The 21,170-nt window shown below is 39.1% G+C and overlaps 1 protein-coding gene across 3 annotated transcripts in view; it reads right to left on the minus strand.

Annotated features, from left to right (window-relative positions):
- Positions 1-21,170, minus strand: part of MAP7D2 (MAP7 domain containing 2) — an 81,409-nt gene that overhangs the window by 19,764 nt on the left and 40,475 nt on the right. For 2 of the 3 annotated variants that reach the window (XM_066545416.1, XM_066545415.1), the window contains exons 2-6: positions 16,993-17,070; positions 13,616-13,779; positions 6,552-6,666; positions 5,527-5,625; positions 3,478-3,588 (exon numbers count right to left, since the gene is read on the minus strand). In XM_066545416.1, coding sequence (XP_066401513.1) covers positions 3,478-3,588; positions 5,527-5,625; positions 6,552-6,666; positions 13,616-13,779; positions 16,993-17,070 — 567 coding nt within the window. Of the gene's footprint in view, positions 1-3,477; positions 3,589-5,526; positions 5,626-6,551; positions 6,667-6,857; positions 7,037-13,615; positions 13,780-16,992; positions 17,071-21,170 lie in introns of those variants that run through there. The other variant, XM_066545417.1, reaches the window with a different exon arrangement.

Below are 21,170 nucleotides of genomic sequence, written 5' to 3' on the forward strand. Positions count from 1 at the left end.
CTAAGATGAAACTTTCACATACATACAGAACAATCAACAGAGTATATGTTTTATCAATAAGACAGACACTAATTGCAAGCAAGTGATAGAATGTTTCCAATTTTAGTCAACTAAAGTCAGAAGGGATATTGAAAAAGCAGCAATTATGCACTAATGTAAAGAAAGTCACATTCCCAAATTTTTTACTGGAGACAGCCCTAATAAGATTTTTATGAAGCCTTTTTGAATACTTTGAAGTTTAACTGGACCTTTGTACTCTTTGACCCACTTTCCAGCCAATTGGCATAAGGTCACTGTATATTAACAAAAACATTCAGAAACTTAAAAGCTGCCTAAGAGAAATATTTTTACTTCAACTGTTAAAAGAATTAATTATGCATCCAGTAACAATTGTGTGCCTGAATATCTTGACTTCGAGTGACATTAATAATGTGTTGCTGTAGAGTCTGAAATTGAGGGTCCTCATTTCTAAGCTTACAGAAAATGCAGTAGCAGAGCAATTTTGACCCCAGCATAAAGACAGGAAAGGAAGATCCCTCTTCCTTATTCAGAAGCTATTTCTGTGGTGAGAAGTACATGACAAATGGGAGATGTCCCTCAACTATTTTGCTGGCAATTACTGACAAAATGTCAATGGCCTCTGTTGTTTGCAACTTGTGCTACAGCCTGATTGACTTGTGGGGAAATGACAAGAGAATGCTTGTTCAAAAAGCTGTTCCCAAAATCAGCTGCCCTGTTTCAGCTCAATGAAAAAGCAGTTTTCAGAACAAATTGTACCCTTGTCAGACATGCCAGTGTATTACTTTAAAGATCCTGTGATGAAGAGATAAACCTGAGAGTTTACAAACAAAATGAGTGAGGAAGGACAAAAGTCATCCTTATTGATTTCTTTGATATCAAATACAAAACAGAAAAAAATCAACACAGGTGGCCTCAGCAATTCAGCTCAAAATCTTAAGCAGAATGTACTGATCTAATTTTCACTTGGGTTTTGCTCACTCTTGACAGTGGCTGGTCCCTGAGCCAGGGACTTTCTCAAGTGCTATATGAAAACATTTCTGCTTCCAGTAGAGGCTGTTTTTAATGTAGAAACAAGGGAAGCAATTTTAGAGGCATTCAGTATCAATGTCCCTATGCACTGAACAGAGAAGTAATGCACAAGGGAAAGTAGGTTTACTTAGCAATTCATTTCTAAATAGCTTTGCATGAAAAACACAGCTACAGAACTTAAGCCTATTTTAACCAAGATGTGTGAAAACACTTATCATAAAGATGATCTGTCTTCATCATCTAAATAGTTTAATCTTGGAAAAGTCTTTCCTTTTGCAGACAGGCATTTGGGAGGCTTTTTTTGTTTGTTTGTTCTACTAAAAGTAAAAAGGGCTGTTAAACTTTTGTCTTGTTTAGCCAATCTATGACCAGGTATGGCTTTATAAACAGAAACTACTCAAAGTCAGGCACTTGCCCAAGTATTAGCATGACTGGAAACATTATTTTTGTAGATGTTTGCAAAATATTGGTTTTATTAGTCTACCCTTTGCACATAGGAATGGTAACTATCATCTCTTAAAGATCAATAATTTCTGTAACTGACATCTTCCTATCAATAGTCTGGTTTTCTGTATGTATATTTACACCTATACATACATATAGGTGTCACATACACACAGTCCACAGTTAAAGGCAAAAAGATACTTAATAAATAGAAATTGGAGCCCTAGTAAAAATAATTAAGTCTCAATGGTGCACTGGGATTTTTGTTCTACATACTATTCAGGTATGACAGGGCTGGCATTAATAAATCAATCAAAGCCTCCCAGAGTTGTCACATCCTTGTCTAAAAACCTGTTTCTTAAATGAATATATTATTTTTTTTTATAGTCTGCAGTTTTAATGACTTTTTTTTCTAAAATAGTTATTCAGAATAGCACAGACAAGATAATGTGCTTTTCAAAGATTTTAAATACACTGCTATCTGAAACAACTTAGTTCATCATTGATTTTGTAGTATCCTGTAAATTGCCATTTGTTTCATAGTACTCTGTTTCTTCCAGTAGCTATATAAATGCAGCTAAAAACAAACCTCAGTGGTTTCAAAGTGAGGAAGTCACATTTTTACCTGGAGTATTGTATTGCTCAGAAAGCATTAATGTACTTCTGCTTCTGGCTAAAGATGACTGTGTGGGAGTCAGCAGTCGAGAAACAATAAAGTTTTCCATTGGACTAAGATGCATGCGGTGAGCTGAAGGATGGGAGCAAATAAAATAAAATTTTAAATGCAAAGAAATAAAACAATGTTACATTAAAATAACTGAAACGAAATGATGAAATGATTAAATGAAATGACAAAAAATTCTAGAACTACTTGAGATTTAAAATACTTGAAGATAATTTTCATTCCCTCTGAAAAAACCTTCTCATTTCTCCATTGTTTTAAGTTTCCCACTTATACACTACACACAGCAGGTTAAGACCATGTTGTATGTTGTTTTTAATCAGAAGCATGTTACATTCTGCAAAATGGTTGCTTTCAGGACTCAGCACGAAAAAAGTTTGTCTTTTTCCCCAGCAGGAAAGGTACAACACTTGGTAAACAGTGCAGCTGCTCACTAATGTGCCACCTGTGCTGGGACTGCATTTGAAATCTGCCATCTCACCATGTTACGTAAGTCTTATTTATACAATATGCCTGCATTACTTCCTGCTCCATAAATATAAGTGTCAACTATATAAGACATATATAGATGTTCCTATTACATGTATATATAGCCATCTGTCATAATAACCTCAAAGCTTCTGATGAGCTAAGCAATTCAAAAATTAAAATAAATTTACCTTCTCTTTTTCATTCTAGAAAGAAACCTTCATAATTTATTTCAGTAAATATATTTTTTCCCATTAGACTTAAAAAAAAAAAGAGGTAGAAAGAAATAAAACCTAAATAAAACACAAAATAAACCTAAAAAAATAAAAAGTTCACAGTGAGATAAACCCTTCAGTCCTCTTTGTAGTGTTTAGCAACCACTAATCCTACAAGATGATCATCTTTTGTGGAGTCACTTGAGGATTGAAGTCTCCCAGGTGGCTCATCAGATATATCCCTGCATATGGAACATCCCATATCTACTGCCAGGCCACACCTTTGCTTTGCCTGTTTTTCCTTCTTCTGATAGAAGGTCACAAGCAGTACAGCTATAGGAAATTGCTGCAGTCGCAGCCTGTACTTACAACCTGGTTTGCTGGAGTATCAAAATTTGGAAAAGAATCAGTAAAAGCCCATGGCATTTGTGTTGGACTATGGTCTCCAGCATGGCAGCACAGCCTTGGGACAGGCTGCAGAACCATGTTATTAATACAGAATCTCTCAGATGTTTGAATAACAGACATAAGCAAACCCCAAAGCTCTATGGAGCAGAAGTGCTCTAAGCAGAAGGAGAGTTTAGTTGATGCTGGCAGGAGACCAGCAGGTTCACTTGCCTCTGTCGGGGGAATGCGTTATGGCCGCTGTGGAGGACGAGAGGCGTTTACTGATCGGCGACTCCATTTGCTTTGGCAGATTCATTGTAGAAGCTGAAAGTTTGTCACATGCTGCAGAGAAACGCATTAAAGATATTTGTATTCACAGCACAGCATTGATAAACTCCAAAAATTAACCTTGCATCTGTACTTGTGGCCCTTGCACTGATGACAGCACTGAACTGGCATGAGACTGTGGCTGCAGCTCTCTTCACAGAGAGCAGCAGGCACGTGAGATGAGCTCTTTCTGACCACTGAGGACCAGCACCCTATGACACATGCTTTGGCATGCAACTTTTCTGCTTGTGAATTTAACATTCCAGTTTCACAAACCCCTATTTTTTATACTGACACTGATAAATAATTATATATCAGCACAAGCATAAAGTTACCCAAAGAAATCAAACTGCATACATGGCAACTCTGAGCTCATCTTCATTCCCCCTCCCCTCTACCTTCAGTCTGGAAGAGCTGAGGTTCACATAAGACATTACTCTAATAAGAAAATGACATAAGCAACATTCATGCATCTATATGAGACCTCACTGTTTCAATGACTGAGCTGACATCAGCCATCTGGCTTTATCTTTCTGTGCTTGAGAAGAATTAAAAAAAAAAAAAGAGACTGTTTTTTTGGTATTTTTCTTCTGAAATACTATTTGATAAAATCTGTTTGAGCATAATATCCATTTCCTACCTTGGGATTTGTTCAACTGAATGAAAGAGAAATCTTACTCAAGTATTAGCAGAGTACTAGTACCTCATGATCACTGTATGATACTCAGAAGCTAAAAGCACAGACGCTTTATTCCCTCCATTTGAATTTTATTTCTTTCAAAATCAAAACTATTTTCAGCTACAGACATGTATGTGACCCTAATTTTGCATCTTCTAAGTTACTGCATTCCCTATTATGTCCATCAAATCATTGCCTTAGTGGAGTTTCCAAGATTTGGCTCCATCTACCACAGTAAACAATGCAATTCACTACATTTCCTTTTTTAAAAAAGCAGATATAATGCTGGTATGCTGCAAAACATCAGTTGCACAGGCAAATACCTTTGCACATGAACAACAGTCAGTAAAAAAATTGTATCTGTTTGCACAGAAATATTAGTTATGTGAGATCATAGGCAGAACAGTATTTACTGTGAATTCTGCAGGAGTAATAGCCAAACTTAACTCCTCCTTTGGGGGAGAGAACAAACCTACTTCTCAAAAGCACAGGCTGTGTTTTCTTTTCAAACTACCAAGTACATTTGCAATCAAATCAAATAACATTTTCAATTTGAAATCCTATATGCAACCCATTTGTTATTTTGGAGAACTCGTACTTCAGAGCCCTTTTATGGCAATAATAATTAAAAAAAACCAACACAAATAAAACCCCACTAAAAATAAAACACAGAAACAAAAACCAAAAACAAACTAAACCTGAACAATAGAAAACATGATTGCTTAAAGTCAACCACTTGAGTTGGTCATAATTTGTTCTAGGAAGCTGAAAACATAACAAGGCTGTTTGTACCAAATTTGCTTGTTTTCAAAATATTGCAGAAGAAGGTCCTTGAGATGGAAAAAGAGGGCTGTTTTGATGAAACATGGTCTTCATAACACATTTTCTTACTGTGCAACTGAAATTTTTCTCAACAGCACCTGTGCACATCCATTAGAACTGCCAAATATACATGTATTACACACACATACACACACACAGAGAGTACCCACAGAATTAAAAAAATGAGAATCTGAGCAGTAGAAGTCTACAATTACTTAGAAAACCATGAAATGCCTCTACTATGCTGGAATGTGAGGCATGCACTGCTCCACCATGGCAAAATTAAAAGGAAATTAAAAGCCACTGGTCTACATCACTAAGGGTAATGCTGTAGAGTAGCAGACTGAAATGATAAGAAAACAGTGGTTAGGAAGAACAAGATCAGTGGATGGATTACAGTGATTAGAACAGTTATAAACGAGACACGATGGTACTGTGATTCTCTGAAATACCATTGAAGGAATCAGCAGGAGCAGTAGAGGTCACAGGGTCTGGAGGAAGGGTGTTGGCAGCTAAACCTAGAACAGGGGGTGGGGTATTTTCTGATTCACCTACACAGCAGAGAAATCAGAGCAAAAAGAGGTGAAAGAAATTACTGAATAAGTTGGGGGAGCTGGAATTAAGCACAAACTGTATCACAAAGAAAACTGGTTTTCTTTCTCAAAGTATAAAAGACTTCTTTCATTATTATAATTTCCTGGCATTTTTAATGACATATCATGAAAACTATGATATGAAACAGTTTGTCTTTTTAAAGTTAAGTATACTTACACACTGTTTAAAAGAGAGTAATTGTTATATTTCATCAACACCCAAACATGGATGTTTTTCCCTATCACATCAGTTTATTCAAACCTGATAAATTCAAATAAATTTTATGATTTAAAAGAGAAAACATGCACCTTTCTGAAATATAAAAGTAGCACATGACTCATTATGTAATAAAAAGAATTTCCTCTGAAGCCCAAGCAAAAATAGCAGAAACAGAATGTACGTGGGGAAAAAACCCAAACTATTTTAAACTGCACATGCTGCATAGTCATCTAGAAATTCCCATCAGGTTTTTAGAAGTACTAAACAAAAACAGAACATCTTTTGCAAGCCTTAGACAGCACTCAGTCCTTTGGTGAATATTAAATTTGCTGTGTGCTTGGGAAGAAGCTATTAAGAGAGCTATTCCACAATGTGGAAGAAGCTATTAAGGGAGACAGTGCACCAATTTTAATTCTAGCATTTAGCATCCTCCAAACTGATTCTGATTACCCTATTAAAATTATCTGCATTCCTAAAGTTAGGAGGAACCTGTCTCCACAGAAGGTATTAGGGAGAGGAAGCCCGGCAAGCAATTACAAAGCACTTATTCACGCCCCAAGGCAGCGGTACCACCCTGACTCTAAACCCATCATACTTACTATCTCCACAATCTCATGCATTTTGCACTTCAAGATCTGCAATGCAGGCAGCCTGTTTCACTCACCATCTCTGCCTCCTGAGCCTGCAGCCAGTGCTCCTCCCCACGACCATCGCTTCTGCTTCTGTTCCAGCTGCTGGCTGCGCTCGAGGGACCGGCGCATCATGGCTTCTAAACGTTCCTGGGAATTTTGGTACAAACCCCAGTGAGACACAAATCCCAGTCAGTTCTCTGCAGGCTTCCTTCCCCTGCCTGCTGAAACCACGCTAAAAATACACAGTCCCCCTGTTGCTCCACACAAGATGCTTACAGGAGCTTGCTCACAATAAAAGAAAATGAACTGAATAAAGAAGGGATCAGCATGCTACCTACCTCCAGATATGTGTATCCTTTGTCTGCAAGCCACTGAGGTCACTACAGAGGCCTAAGTAAATAACACAGGTTGCATCACTGCCTAGCATCTGCTCCTGCTGGTGAGGCTGCTGCTGTGCTCTGGACTTAATTTGTATAAGAATAATGCTCACCAAGCATTAACTCCTTCTTGTCTATGCAGACATCAGAATTTTTTCCCATCCCTTTCTGTGCACAGTTAAATTGCTGCAATGCCAGTGGCTCCACCTAGTCACTCAGATAAATGATCACTTCAAACCCAAAGTAGGTTACTTTGCAGGATGCCCTACTTATTTATTTATTTTTACAAAAACTCCCTTCTTTCTTCTTTTATGTTTCTTAAGTCTAGGCATTTAAGACCTTCTGACTTTTTTTCTTCTTTGTATATTTATTTTAGTGCATGGCTACCTCATACTGCTCCCAAGATTTAATTTTTTTCCCCCTGCCACTCCCATGTTCTTCTCCATGAGTTAGGATTTTCACAGGGGGAAGAATAGAATTAATTTTTTCTCTCCTCAAATCTTGCTCTACCTTTAACTTACAGCTAATTATGGTAGCTTTATTCCCTCTCCATCACCTCTTGACTCTCAAAAACCTTCACTGAGTTTCATTCCCACCTCCTCCCTCTGCTAGTTTCTCAGTGATTTATTGTTGTGGCAATGATCCCTGCACTTTTTCTTTTCCTCCTTTCAAGCAGATAAAATGTGGTTCTTCCCCACCCACAATTCCATCATCTAACAGCCTCTTCCCTTCCTCCTCCCAGCACCTCATTCGCATCTGGCAACCTCCTCACCCTCACATTTCAGCAGCCCAGCCCCTACTGTGAAAGATAAGTCTACTCTTGCTGCCTCCAGCTCCTGCCCCAGCTAGTTTTAGCCCTTTGATCCTATTAGTATTTTTGATGCTATTCCTTATTACCTTTGCTATGTCCCTTTGGTCTAGTATAAAACTCCCACTCTTATCCACTTCAGACTGGATCCTGCAGGCTCCTGTGATTATGTCATACCCATTTTGATTTTTATCAATGCCCTGCTCTATCTCCAATATCTTTTGGCAGCTTAGATAAATTGTGTGGAAAACCCTTCATATATCTCTTGGCCAGATTACTTTCTCTCACTGATTAATGCCTTTGGTCTGGCTTTCCTGAGCTATTTTACAAAAAAATTTCAGTCTTTGTTTAAGTGTGTTTCCTTCAGGCTCTGCACTGGTGGTGACCCAGTTGTCTCTGATGGGAGCTCCTTCAGCACATCAGACTCTAATATCAGGCACCTCCAGTAATCTCCATACCTTTATACATGTACCTGTAAACTTTGTCTTACCTTCCTGGCTTCTGACCCTCGTCACTAACCTTCTACATTGCCAGATGTCCCCTCATCTACTTTTGGTTATCTAAAATATACTTCTGCCTCTTCCACATCTTTGAAGACTCTTTTCTACTACCATGACTTGCAGGAATTTATTTCTGAGCTTATTTTTTCCACCTCACCCAACCCTGCTACCAATTATCCATCAGTATCAACAGCAAGCCAATACCTTTTAATCTTTAAGCTCTCTTCTAATTTTAATACAAATCACTTGCGCTATAAAATATTCTATTACCCTCTATACAAAGAGTGAAAAAAAGGAAATTCTTGCACCCTCTATCATTTCCAGCTCTCCTGTCCCTGTTACCTTCTGGCCAGGTGACCCACCCTGCTGTTTCAATTTCTGCTGCTGTGCCCACAAAGATGAGCTTTCAGTGGTGTTGTGAGCTCACGGTCTATCAGGTAACATCATTCAAAGGCCACTGAGAGCAGGCAGCTGCTCCCCTCCCCCCTCCCCCCTTCATTCTGCCTACTCAGTGCCATCAGTGTCCAGGCAGGCATGAAAATGAGAGCTCTGCCTCTTTCCTTCTCCCTGCAGAGCAAATGAAGGAAGCATCACAAGGCTCAAGCGCAGCCTCTTCTGCAAGGGCACAGAAATCCCCCACAGCCTGAACACCCCATTCCCTTCTTACACACACCCTGCCTGTGAAAAGGAAAAAATCTGTTTCCACTCTCTGGAATCTGAAGTCAGTCCTCTCTGGTTTAGTTTGCTACAGAATTTCTTTCTTCTCTTACTACTTGATGATACAGGTTTCACATTTAAATCCTGTGTGTGCAGGCTTTGCTTACAAGTTTGTGCTTTTTTACCTTTAGCTCCCAACATCTCTAACTTAATTCTGTTTGAGTCCCTTTTATTAGTCTTTCCAAACCTCACATATTTCATCACCAGCTCCTCTCTGCAGTGTGCCTCTTTCCACCACTTTCTTCTACTATGCAGCTTGCCCCAATCTATCTTTCTACCCACATTTTCTACCAAGGAAAATCACCCGCCCATTTCTTTCTCATTAAAGTATACTCTTTCCCAGAACCGTTTTTTTTTCCCATTTCTAATGAATATTGTTATTCAGTAATCAAAAAAGATAAGACTAAAGCAGTCATGTTTCAATTATTTCTGTTTGGTGTCTTGTTTGGGGGGGCGGTTTAACAATGCTTGGAGTAAGCAATCTTCTATAGTTTGCAAACCATAGAATACACTTATACCACCTACTATCAAAATATTGTTTCAAGAATAAAATTCATGCTGAAATAGATTAAAGAAATTAAATTACATTTCATACATTTCATTTCAAAGCCCATGCTACCTACAATCTGAGGTTGAAATCTTCAGTTACATTATTTGGAGATGATCATTCATTTTCATTTGCAAAGAACCTTTCATTAGAGCACTATAGAATCTAAGTATTAAAACTCACAAAACCTTTGCAGATATAGGTTAGATAAAGAACATCACGAAGGCTGCTTTTCACAAAGAAAGGATAGTTATTAAAAAATATTTTAAGTTGGCACAGAACTAAAAAGGCAAAGAAAATAAGACATAAGCAAGCATAGCATAAACAACTCATACATTAATAATTTGTTCCATGATGAAAACTAAACCACAAGACAAAGCTTTCCTTCATCAGCAAACAATGCAGAAAACCCTTCCAGTCTATATTATAGGTAAAGCACTTTCTTGAAATCATATCAGACTATGCATGTGATCTCATTTGGGAGCTCTAACAGCTACAGATAGAGGAAACAATGTCTGCTCTCAAGATATAGTGAGTTTTCACCTTATAATGCACAAGCACTTCATGTAGGTTAAACTAAGAATGAATAAAATCACAATAGAGAGCTATTTACTGCTAACATCTAAAATATACATTACTTTCCAAAATCCAGTTACTCATACAAGTTTTCCTCAGCCTGAGCAATAGAATAAGCACTTGTACTGTCTGAATTAAAAATAAACAAAAACCTGCCCCTCAAAACTTAGCCAAATGACTTGTTTTCTCACAAGTAAGTTATTTCCTTTTTTCTGTGTAAAATATAACACAGATGTGACAAGGAAAAAATAATGTTTCAAGTATTATGACTTAAAATAATTTGTGCAAATAATTCTAAACCAATCTCCTTATATCTGCAAGACAAACATCTGAAAAAGTCCCAAACCATCTCTTCCTCCTCACTTTATATAGAGCACTGTATGTAAGCAGCTCACTGTTTCCTGAGATTATCAGTTGGCTTCATCTTTGGAGTGGAGTACAGGAAGTAATTAAAGCTACAACATCTTGAGAGTTTTTCACTCTTTTGTGTCTAAGCACATACTTTTTACAAATGTAACAAATAGTGCACATGCACCAAACAATCTCTTCCCAATAACCTGTGTACAGCTAGACATCTATTTACAAGGTATTTCCAAGTTACATGGAAGTTCAAGACAGGAAAGGGAAAAGAATTACTTTAACTAAAAAAGGACTAGCTTTTTTTTTGTCTAGTTCCCTGTTATAAGAAAATTTTAAATCACTTCTGTAGAACAACACACTGCTGTCCTCAAGGCTGCTTTTACTAAAAGAAGTGGGCGGCTTTAAAAGTAATATGAAGGGAAGGGCAGTGATACTGAAGACCTCTGTAGATAAGAAAAATGCAGTCAATATAGACAGAATAATTTCTAAACATTATTTATTCAGTTCCTTCTGAAGAATCTGACACTTTCACTGTGCTCTGCAACAACCTCCAGCTGCCCCAAAGAACTCTGACAGAATACCTTGATTTCTACCAAGAGAGACTTTAAAACCATCATCCCTTATCTGGCACTGTAGAGGGGGAAAACTAAGCAAAATAAATCAAATTTTAGCCACCACTTTAAGAAGTCCTTTGCAAGCAAAACAGTCAAGCATAGGATGCTCTGATATAGGAGACAACAAGTCCCCACAGTTTGTTAAGATCTATTCCTGTCAGATTCTTTGAGATGCAAGAACAATATTTTGTACAGGGAGATTTATATCACCTCTTCCTATCATGAACGTGCACTACTTTCTGCTCTGTTTAAAAAACAAGGAAAAACAATTCAGGGAAACTATAAAGAACAACCAGTAAGGCAGAAAGCAAGGAAGAAAATCTCTCTACTTGTCATTTCAGACAGCTGATAAGCAAGTAAAATGGGTATTCCAGTACCCAGCTAGTGTTAACTGGTCTTAAAAGGAGAAGATGGTGCAGCACACACTGGCTCACTGACAGGGGCACACCCACTCCCACACCCCAGGTGGGGGAAATACATGTTCAAAGCTCTTCCAGTAAAGACAGTCTTAAATGGCCAAAATTACTCACAAACAGTGAGTAACTCAAATGCCCAGGGAGCTGCAAGTTCATCACCATCATTACTCAAACCTCTACTGTTATGATGCACACAGAGTTTGAGGGGTCCATCACAAGAGCAAGGGCTGGGGAAGTTGGGACTAAACTGGCAGATCCTTTATAGTAGAATTCAAACAGAATTTGAGAAATGAGGGACAAGAAACTGTGAAGGGAATCTAGGAGGGATGCCTTCTATTCCCATTTTCCTTCTTCTCTCACTCTCCCCTGTTCTATAGATTACTCCCCTATGCACCCTCTTCTCCTTCAGAGGCTCCTGGACTTTTCTTCCACGGTTTAATCCATCCCCAAACAAGCAAGCATCCTCTCCTGTCCTCCTGCCCACATAGCCTTCTCTCAGCTCCTCAGCCTGGGGGAGGAGAAGGGTGGGAAGGAAAGGGAAAGAATCCAGACCTAGGCCTGCTTTAACTTCCAAAAAAGACTTTGGACACTTAAAGCATAAAGGACCAGCCTGGTGAGCAGAGCTAGGAGTGGTACTCACATGATGACTGAACACTGGGAATCAGCCTCTCTCTCACCATTACAGAAGCCTGCCCTCACACGTGCAGTGTCTTGGGCAGCTGGATCAGGCTCACTGGTGCTGGGGAAAAGCATCACAGTGTGCTCAGCCTCTTATTCCATCTCTGGGGAAGTACAGGAGGCTACTACAGGAGATGGGGTCATCCCCCATTAAACAGATGCCTTGGGTCTGACCTGTCACTGCCTCTCACATCCAACAACTCTGCTCTCCTTTCTTCAGCAAAGGCAAACCATGAATGCAGAGAAAGCTGGTGGATACTTGCTCTTCCTACACCTCTCTGCTTTTCTGTCCTGCTTTGCTGAAAATTTTGAAGACAGGGTTTTGGATGTTTTTCTGCCCCTTCCCCTTAAAACCCTCACAAAGGGAATTGATTTTGCTTAGCTGCAGAAGGTTATTACAGCAGGAAATGCTGGGGAAGAAGCACATGACTTCAATGATGTTACCACAAGAGAGAGACCTCCTACCCTTTGTTTCAGTTTTTTCTCATTTTTCTTAAAAGAATTTGAAACAAAACACATAACAAAATATTTTTAAATCAATTCTCTGCCATTACATAGAAGCCATAATGAGTATGTTAAAGTTGAACAACAAATGACAGGATGCAATCTTCTCTTCAAATAAAGTGAAAAATCAAACAAAAAATTCAATGAATAGCTGTATGTTATTGTGAAATCATGCAGAAGGGTTTTACCTGTTCTGCAAAGTTATTTTGATGAAAGGACAGGGGGGCAGAAAATTGGAGGTTAAGAACTGTGGATTTCTAAAGCTTTTTTAATCTAGGAATTGAGAAAATATTTTCTTTGGGCTTTTCTTTTTTTTTTTTAAACCACTGCCCCCTTTTCCAAAAATCATGAATTCTTTATCAGTTGCGGGTAGCAGTGCTAGTGTTCTCCACATAATGTCATGCAGAGATATACACACACACACTCTGCATTCAGAGAGCTGCACCAGCAATTGGACTCACTAGAGCAAAAAAAGAACCTTAAATGATCTCAGCAGGGAGCCTAGAAGAGAGGAAGAGCTTGAAGATGCCTAAAAATATGTGATTCTGTTTTATGTTAGAATTTGAAAACAGCCTAGATTCTTCAGTGCTTTAAGTACAAATTTCTGAGATTCTGTCACGGAGGAAAAATGGAACAACACATTATTTCTTTTTCATGGACAGTAAACAGAACAGTAAGAAGAATCTTTCCCTTTTTGGAAACACTCATCTTTAAAGACTTCCTTCCAGAAAGGTGGTGTTTTATATTTGACAATCAGAGTCCCAGATATGTTAGCAATAATGAATGACTATTCCAGAAGATCTTAAAAAATGTTAAAAATTGTTTTGGAAAGTGTTTTTGATGTACAGTGGTAGACTCCTAACAGCTGTGGTGATGTGCTTTGCAGCTCCTGCAGTAATTGCTCACATGTCTCCAGTCTTGCTCCCACCCCCCATGGTTTAATGCACGTCAATATTCAGCCCTGTTCAGAGCTCCCATACATCTCCCAGGGGACCTCACCTCCTCCTCTTTAAGCTTTTGTCTCCGCTTTTCTTCAACAGCTGCTCTCTTCTGCTCCTCTCTCTGCCTCTGCTCCTCCAGCCTTCTCCATCGCTCCTCCATTTGCTTTTCATACTGAAGTTTTGCTCTTCTCTCCTTCTCCAGTATCTGCTGCTCCCTAGCAGCTTGTGCAGAGAAAAAGGTGCATTTCACATCATGCAAATTTTCTTCTATTTTAAAATTATTTGGTAACATGAAACAATAGTGTAAAACAACAAATGCAAGTAGACAGGGTTTTAGTTGACTGAGATTAAAAATATAGTGCACAGAAGTGCTGAAATGATTAGTAAATCTAAGCAATTTGTTAAATACATAAATAGGGAAGCCCTTGTATGCAAGGTGCCAGTTTGTACCCCTTATCTATGTAAAAAACTGTGTACAGAACAGTTTAGCAAATTTTTGTTATGTTTCAAGTCCCTCTGAAGCTTAAAGCCAAATTATTTTTTCAGACATACTCCTAGTAATCTTTGAAGGAAATCAGCTGTATATGTTGAAGCAAAAGCCCTTGGGATTTCTTTAATACTGTGCTTCTTGTTACAGAGCTGCCTTTAAAACAGACACATGCAGACAATATATGCTATGTTTTCTATGAAGTTTTGAAAATACATCTTTCAGCTCATTATTTGGTTCTACATCTTTACCCACTTCTGCCTTTTCATATGAAAAAAAAATTACTTCTGTCACTGAGGTTTTGCCCAGCTGTTTATTCCAACTGGAGCAATAATCTTTATGGGACCTTACCCTGATGTTTCAGAAACTCACACTGCAACAATACATACTGGACTGCTGCTTCAGGTGTACATAAAACAAGTAGCAGGAGTTAACATGGCAAATTGAGAGGAAAAATTCATTTCCCATGCAAGTGTATTCCATAAAAAGGCAGGAAAGAGGAGTTCTGTAAGCATGCCTATATACACACAAGCCTGTAGTGTCACATACCAACACACATACAGCCAATATCAAAGAGGGAATATTGCTAGGCTAAGAACTTGAAAGTCAGGGAAAGCCAGAATTAATACTGTTTATATAAGAGCTAGTCCTTCTTCCTGCTCACTTATGCCTGTGTTTCTTCAGTTCCTGTTTCCTTTTGCAGCACATCACCCTTCTAACTCTCCCACTGTTCCTAGGCTCTTGTCCAGCCATTCCAAATGCTTCTTCTCAGATCAGCCTTTTCCCCTCAGTTCCTGCCCCCAGGCTTTAACCACAGCTGTGACTTTCTGTCCCTCTTAGCCCCACTCCATCCTCACTCCCTTGGGTGAAAGCCAGAGTCTTCCCAACACCCAGATCCTTTTCCAACATTCCATTTATTTCCCTTGAATACAGAATCCTTCTACAATACTTCTTCTTCAAATCCAGCCTGCTTTCCAGAACACCTTCTAGTTTATTCTTGTCAGAAATACAGTTGATGTTGTCTTCCCCTTTTGTCCTATGAAAATCCACTCATCCTCCCCACTCAAGACAGGGCAGTATGAGGGGAGTGTCAGTGATGCAGTGAACCTGGATTGAATGCATGAAGTTCAGACTTGTCAACAGAAGAAGTTACCTCAGAAACAGTGGATAACAAGTGACCAGGCATGAATTGTTCCAACTGCTAGCCACATCAGGTAGAGCAGGTGACAAAGCATGCTGGAGTTCATAAAAACCAAAAATAAAGTGAGGTGTCCAGAGATTGTGCTAAGATTACCTTCTGAGTAAGTAGATGAAACCTGGGACTGATTCTGGGCAGAGAAGTAAACAATTCTGTCATCATGGACACACATACAACTCCTGTTGCTTAATTTAGGGATGCTAAACCAGTGATTAATGACTTTTGGCTCGGGTGAAAAAGTTACTTCATATTGCTATACAGTACCTGCTGACTGCTTAAAGATCTGACCCTTGGGGGAACATGCTGCTTTTTTCTGAACTTCTAAAAGAAAATTCTGACAATCAAACTGTGACCAAAACTCAAAGCTCCCCATTACAGAAATAGCCTTAAGAAATATGCTTCCAGGAGGCATATATGATGTCTGGGAGAAAATTGCAGACACCACCTTCCAAATCCCCTAGGCCAACCACTCCCAAAATCTCCAGGTTTCAGTTTCTTTTTCATCTCTTCTACACTGAGTCCTTTCCAATCTAATACCGTATCACTTTCTTGGGAATCAGAAAAGAAGGGATAATCAGAAGGAAAGAAGAGAATAGCCTACACTGAGCATGCCTGGAAGAGAAGTAAGTCCCAGATAGACAGAAGCTTGGGCAAAGTTAAGTACTAAAGAGCAGCAGATTTTCAGCAGAACTACCAAAAGGAATCGTGCTGACCAAGCCCATGGTAATGAAAAATCTCAAGTCACTGGTCTCAAGCCCCAGACTTTGCAAAGAAATGGTCAACAGTTTGTTTATTTCTTGCAAGAAAAACAGTATTTTCCCATGATTCTTCTGACAGGTGCCCATACTTGTTTAGTTGACATTTCCTCAAAATATATGCTTACCTTAAATTTTGCAAAAATCATAAAACACTGACAATTCCTTCTGCTAGGTATTGTCAGGTTAACTCTAGGAACAGTGCTACTGATCTTTCTTGTCATTACAAGGAGGAAAAGTGAAGTTAACTGTTTAACACCTTTTTATATACACAGAGAGATATAGGAAGTCCAAATCAATGTTGAACAGAAAATTTAAATTTATGTGTATATATATGTATACACACACATATATGTATATTTTAATTGTGTATACACCCACTCCCCTTAAATATATATTTATACTTTTTACATATCTATTTTACAATTCTCTCAACATTTCGCTGGTCATATTAATAGATTAAAAATAAGCAATTGTTTTAAACAAAATCTGAAATCATTGATCAAAAACATTCTTCAGTTCCTGAATAACATAAGCGTTCTCCTGAAAGATTAACCATTTTACAACTTACAGAAAAGTACATACTTTATTGCTGCACTTAAAAACTCTATTATATATTTCAATATAGCTAAAATCAAAGACATTAAAACTGAGGTTATTTTATCAAATCATCCTACATATTATTCTGAGTACTATTCAAGGTTTATTTGGGATTTTCACAAACCAGGATCATAACAGCAGTACCTTGAACATAAACCTATATTCAAAGGCTCACAAATCAAAGAAGAAAGCCAACTTGTACATATAAAATACTAAATATTTGACTGGAAATGCAAAAATATTCTTTTTTATAATTTAAGTTAAAAGAAGTGATAAAAACCAGGAACAAACTGAACAACAAGACTTAAAAATCAGAGCACAGAAAATGCTGTATTAGTTAGTTAAGCCTATTAAAACGTCTATATAAATAATAGATACACCTCCTGCCAACTTACCAAGGTATTTCTCCCTTTCTTCTCTTCTTTCCTTTGCCAGTCTTTGTCTCTCATCAGTTTTCAGAAATCCATCAATAGCTGAAGACAGAGGGAGGGGGAAAAAAAAAGTCTTAAAAAGCTGTTAAGCAAAACTAAAGAAGGATCCAAAAGAAATTAAAAGAATCCATCAAAAAGAAAACATAACTACTGCATTTAAGAACTCCAATAACAAAACCAATTTTGCTGTTGTACGTGGGCAGGTTAATGAGCTGGGATTCGGGCACCTCTTGAGCACAGCCTCCCACCCACTGCTGAACTCCAAGCACGGCTCCTCAGTGCAAATGCCTGACTCCTCTTCTCAGAGCAAACAAGCATGCTGCTAGTGCTTGTTTCAGAATCTGAGACCTCCTTGGGAAAAATGGTAAGGATGCAATTAACATGCATTTGTCTTTGTTAACGAGCTCATTTTAAATGTTTTGGCTAGATAGAAAAAGGTAGCTCAGAAAAGCAGTAAGCAGCTATGGAGTCCCAGCCTATATATTTATGGCTGACCACAGCCCCCCAGTTTCCTTGCTTGCTCAGCATTTCAACAACCAGCAATTACTGCTGGATGAGGCTACAGAAGCAGCAGCCCTGCTGCCTTCTTTCCCAGGCAGGAAACACTGTTTCCTCCTGGAGCTGGTATCTAAAAGTAAGATACTTGTTTGGGACAAGGTTGCCTAAGGATGTTTTGTACCTGGATCCAGACACCCCAGCTCTTTTGCACAGCATGAGCAGCTGAAAAGCCCAATTTAAGGAGGCAGGAGGGCAGAGTGTGACACATCAGGTGCCCTGGGGTCACCTGCCTGCATGCCCTGGAACAAGCATCAAAGGGACCTAAGATGGACCTTCTGCAACAGCAGGAGAAAGGCCATCAATGAGTGCCTTGACAGACCATCTAAGGGATGGCATCCTCTTAAAACAGCTGACATGGCCTCCAGTGCCCTCCCTTCCCTCTCTGCTCAGGATCTCCTGAGGTGCAAGCAGTGCAAACAGGCATGCTGTCTCACAGTACAGTTTACATTATTTGCAGTCATTATCTGGGCTCCCTACTGAGTTACTGAATTCTAATTAAGTCCCCTTCCTTTTGCTCTGAGAACTGCACTTGTTAATTTTATCAGATAAATATGAATGGAAAACTTACATAGACTGTAACCCCAACTACCTTCCTAAAACATCACACTTGCAGGTTCCTTTCCAAAGACATCCTGTCTGTGGAAGCAAGAATTTTGCATAGGAAATACCTTTCTCTAAAATGCACAGTTCTGTAGGAAAGCTGAAGCCAGCCTGAGTGGCCCCTGGTGACAAAGGCAGGGTCTCAGCTGTCCCCCATTACAATAACAGCTTGCTTTTCCCCAAGCAGCACCTTCAAAGACCATCTCTAATCCTCCTCAACACACACAGACTGCAATTACCTGAAGGCAGCCAGGCCCCTGGAAAAATGTGATTATAGCTCCCAGCTGGTTAATTACAACTCAATTTCTGGGTCAAATACATATTTATTTATTACCAAAGACTCATCCTACTTCTATACTAGTCCACTTGTTTGCTCACTTGGCTGACATTTATTTTCAGATTTGACAAGGAAGAAGGAGACAAGAGGTGGCAGCTCAGTAAAGCAGCCATGGCAAAGGTTTGCTATGGCTTTGAAGGGGCCTGCAGTAAGTAGCCAAGAAGGTGATTCAGCATAGGTATTTTACAGCTCCAATGGAAAGCTTTTCAGTGGTCTCAATGTCAAACAAACATGAAGCCTACAACTCAGGCTAGAAGCAGCAGAGGGATGTGAAATTCTGGTGGATCAAGAGCCCAAAGATGGAAGACTGAGCTTGGGAACAAGGAGGCTGGAGAAAGGGAAAGAAACAAGCAGAGGCACAAGTTAAGGTCTTCTGTGGCAAAGGATGTAACTCAGATGGAGAGGTGGAACCTAAAGTACAGAAACTAGAATGGGGATAAACGGAGGCATGGAGATGAACAGCAAGGGAGTCTATGTCCATGAACTATGTTCACAAAATCCTGCATTGATTCTCATCACTCTCCTGGCTTACAATAACTATCTCAGAAATCCACCAGCAAAAATGCATCCCATTATGCCTAGCAATAAAATCACAGCTAACTCATCTCTAATTTGATTGCTTCACAAACAAAAAAGTGAAAAGTGTAAAAGTGGATCTAAAAGCCTTGCTCACAACCCCATTGCTATCCAAAGCTGATGCACAATTTTTCAGGTTGGCTTTCTAAAGCATTTGAATATCTCAACCCAATTCAAAAAATACTATAAGATAACCAAAGTTGTGATGTCACATATTAAAGGAACGAGAATGTATCCAAATTGAAACAGTCTGTACAATTTTTATTTTGCCTGTTCTTACATATATATTACACTTTTTCCTTTTAGGTCCCTTTGCTTATTCATTCAGTGCATAAGAGTTGAACCAAGTTCAAAGTTATTAGTGATTCTTGCACTTTCTTTCTGAAACTGGAAAGTAGACAAAACTATACTTGAAGGCTTTTTGGAGAACAGCATTCCACATTTGGCTACGTCACAGGTAAAACTACAAATGCACGGAATTATGTTCATTACATATGCAATACACCAACATGAAAAAAAAAAACAACCCACCAATAAAACAGTGGAGGAGAACTGCATTCTGATACATACAGGCATCAAACACAAGATGGCAAGAGTAGCATTAGAATACCACAGGCATCCTCAATGCTGGCATTTCTTAACTCAAGTACTTGACTTTGCAAATCGGCATGCCTGCCAAAAATCAGAAACTTTACTTCAGAAAGTAAATACAGTTTTGAAGGACAGAATAACTGAACCCTGGGTGATAGCTTGTACATGGAGATGATTTTCAAAGGCCAAAATGACTACTTTATGCATCTTCATATAACATTCAGGTAACATTATAAAGGCAGTGGGCACAGCAGTTACCTGTGACAAGGAATTTCATTAATGATAGGAATTCAAATCCCTTTGGCAAAGCAGACTGCAAGCAGCAAGCTGGCACAGGTAACTATCCCGGGAATAGTGTAAGGGCATCCCTGTCCCCTAGCAGGGAACTGCCAGCAGAGGGCAGGAGAAGGTCTGAATGAATAGCAAAACCCCACGGCAAAGTCGCTCTCACTGAGCTGTGACCTCGGGTTAAGTCTGTATACGCAGCTTTATCCTGAGCCTTCCTCATATTTACAGCTAAGCCTCTGATCCCTCACTTAGAGAGGCACGTAACAGCTAACAACGTGTTTAAGAGTCAGGATGTAAACGCAGGCTGGCTGTTCTTCTGCCAACCAGAGTAATGAATACAAAGGGATACTGGTGGAAAATTCCCTAAGAAATGTTTATTCCCAGACTTGCCAGACTTGCAGAGGAATAAGGAAACTGCTCAAATAAAAAGATCCAAGATTTAACTCTCAGGAAATGCACACGTACAAATTGCTTCTGCTTATTACTCTATCTCACAGCCCTCCCCAAAAGTCCTCTGCACAAGAGTCCCCACTCTCTAAGGCATGTACTTAGGCACTGGGCTAATTCCTTGAGATTGTGCCTCATTTTTTGATTGAGGAGGGCCAGCTGTTCATCTGGGACTTTATTACAATGAGCATTTCTAAAGAAAAACACCATAACATAAAACCAGTTCAAATGTCAGCAGCAGACCTGCAGCAATAATGTAACAGCTGAAGCTGCAGGATTCCTTCAATACTTACTTCCATGTTACCTCAAAATAAATATTCACAGAAGTAAAACCCAACATGTTAATCACTGCTTCAACCCTTTTTTATGGGCAAGGCAAACCTATTCAGACTGATGAAACAGTGCCAGAACATGTCCACACACACTGCTCTGCTCCACATCCTGCTTGTGAAAGCCTCTTGGTGGTTGCTCAAGGCAGGGGAAGGCTCTCCTCTCCTGATGAGACATAGCAACCTCTGTCTTTTAAAATCCATATCCTGTTTTTGGTGAGAAAACAAGTACCCAAGCAGGACAATAAGGTTAGTGGAAGCTGAGGCTGCATTTCAAAAGGACCAAGAGGCTGCTTGGGCATCTCCTCTCCTGAAATTCATACCTGACTGACTCTCAGCAGGTAAGGTCTCTATTATTTTTACTATTTTCTGCTTTGTTATTGAACCCACACTCCCACCTGTCCTCTCTTACACCC

This window comes from Molothrus aeneus, chromosome 2 (genome assembly GCF_037042795.1).
Source record: "Molothrus aeneus isolate 106 chromosome 2, BPBGC_Maene_1.0, whole genome shotgun sequence".
NCBI lineage: Eukaryota > Metazoa > Chordata > Aves > Passeriformes > Icteridae > Molothrus > Molothrus aeneus.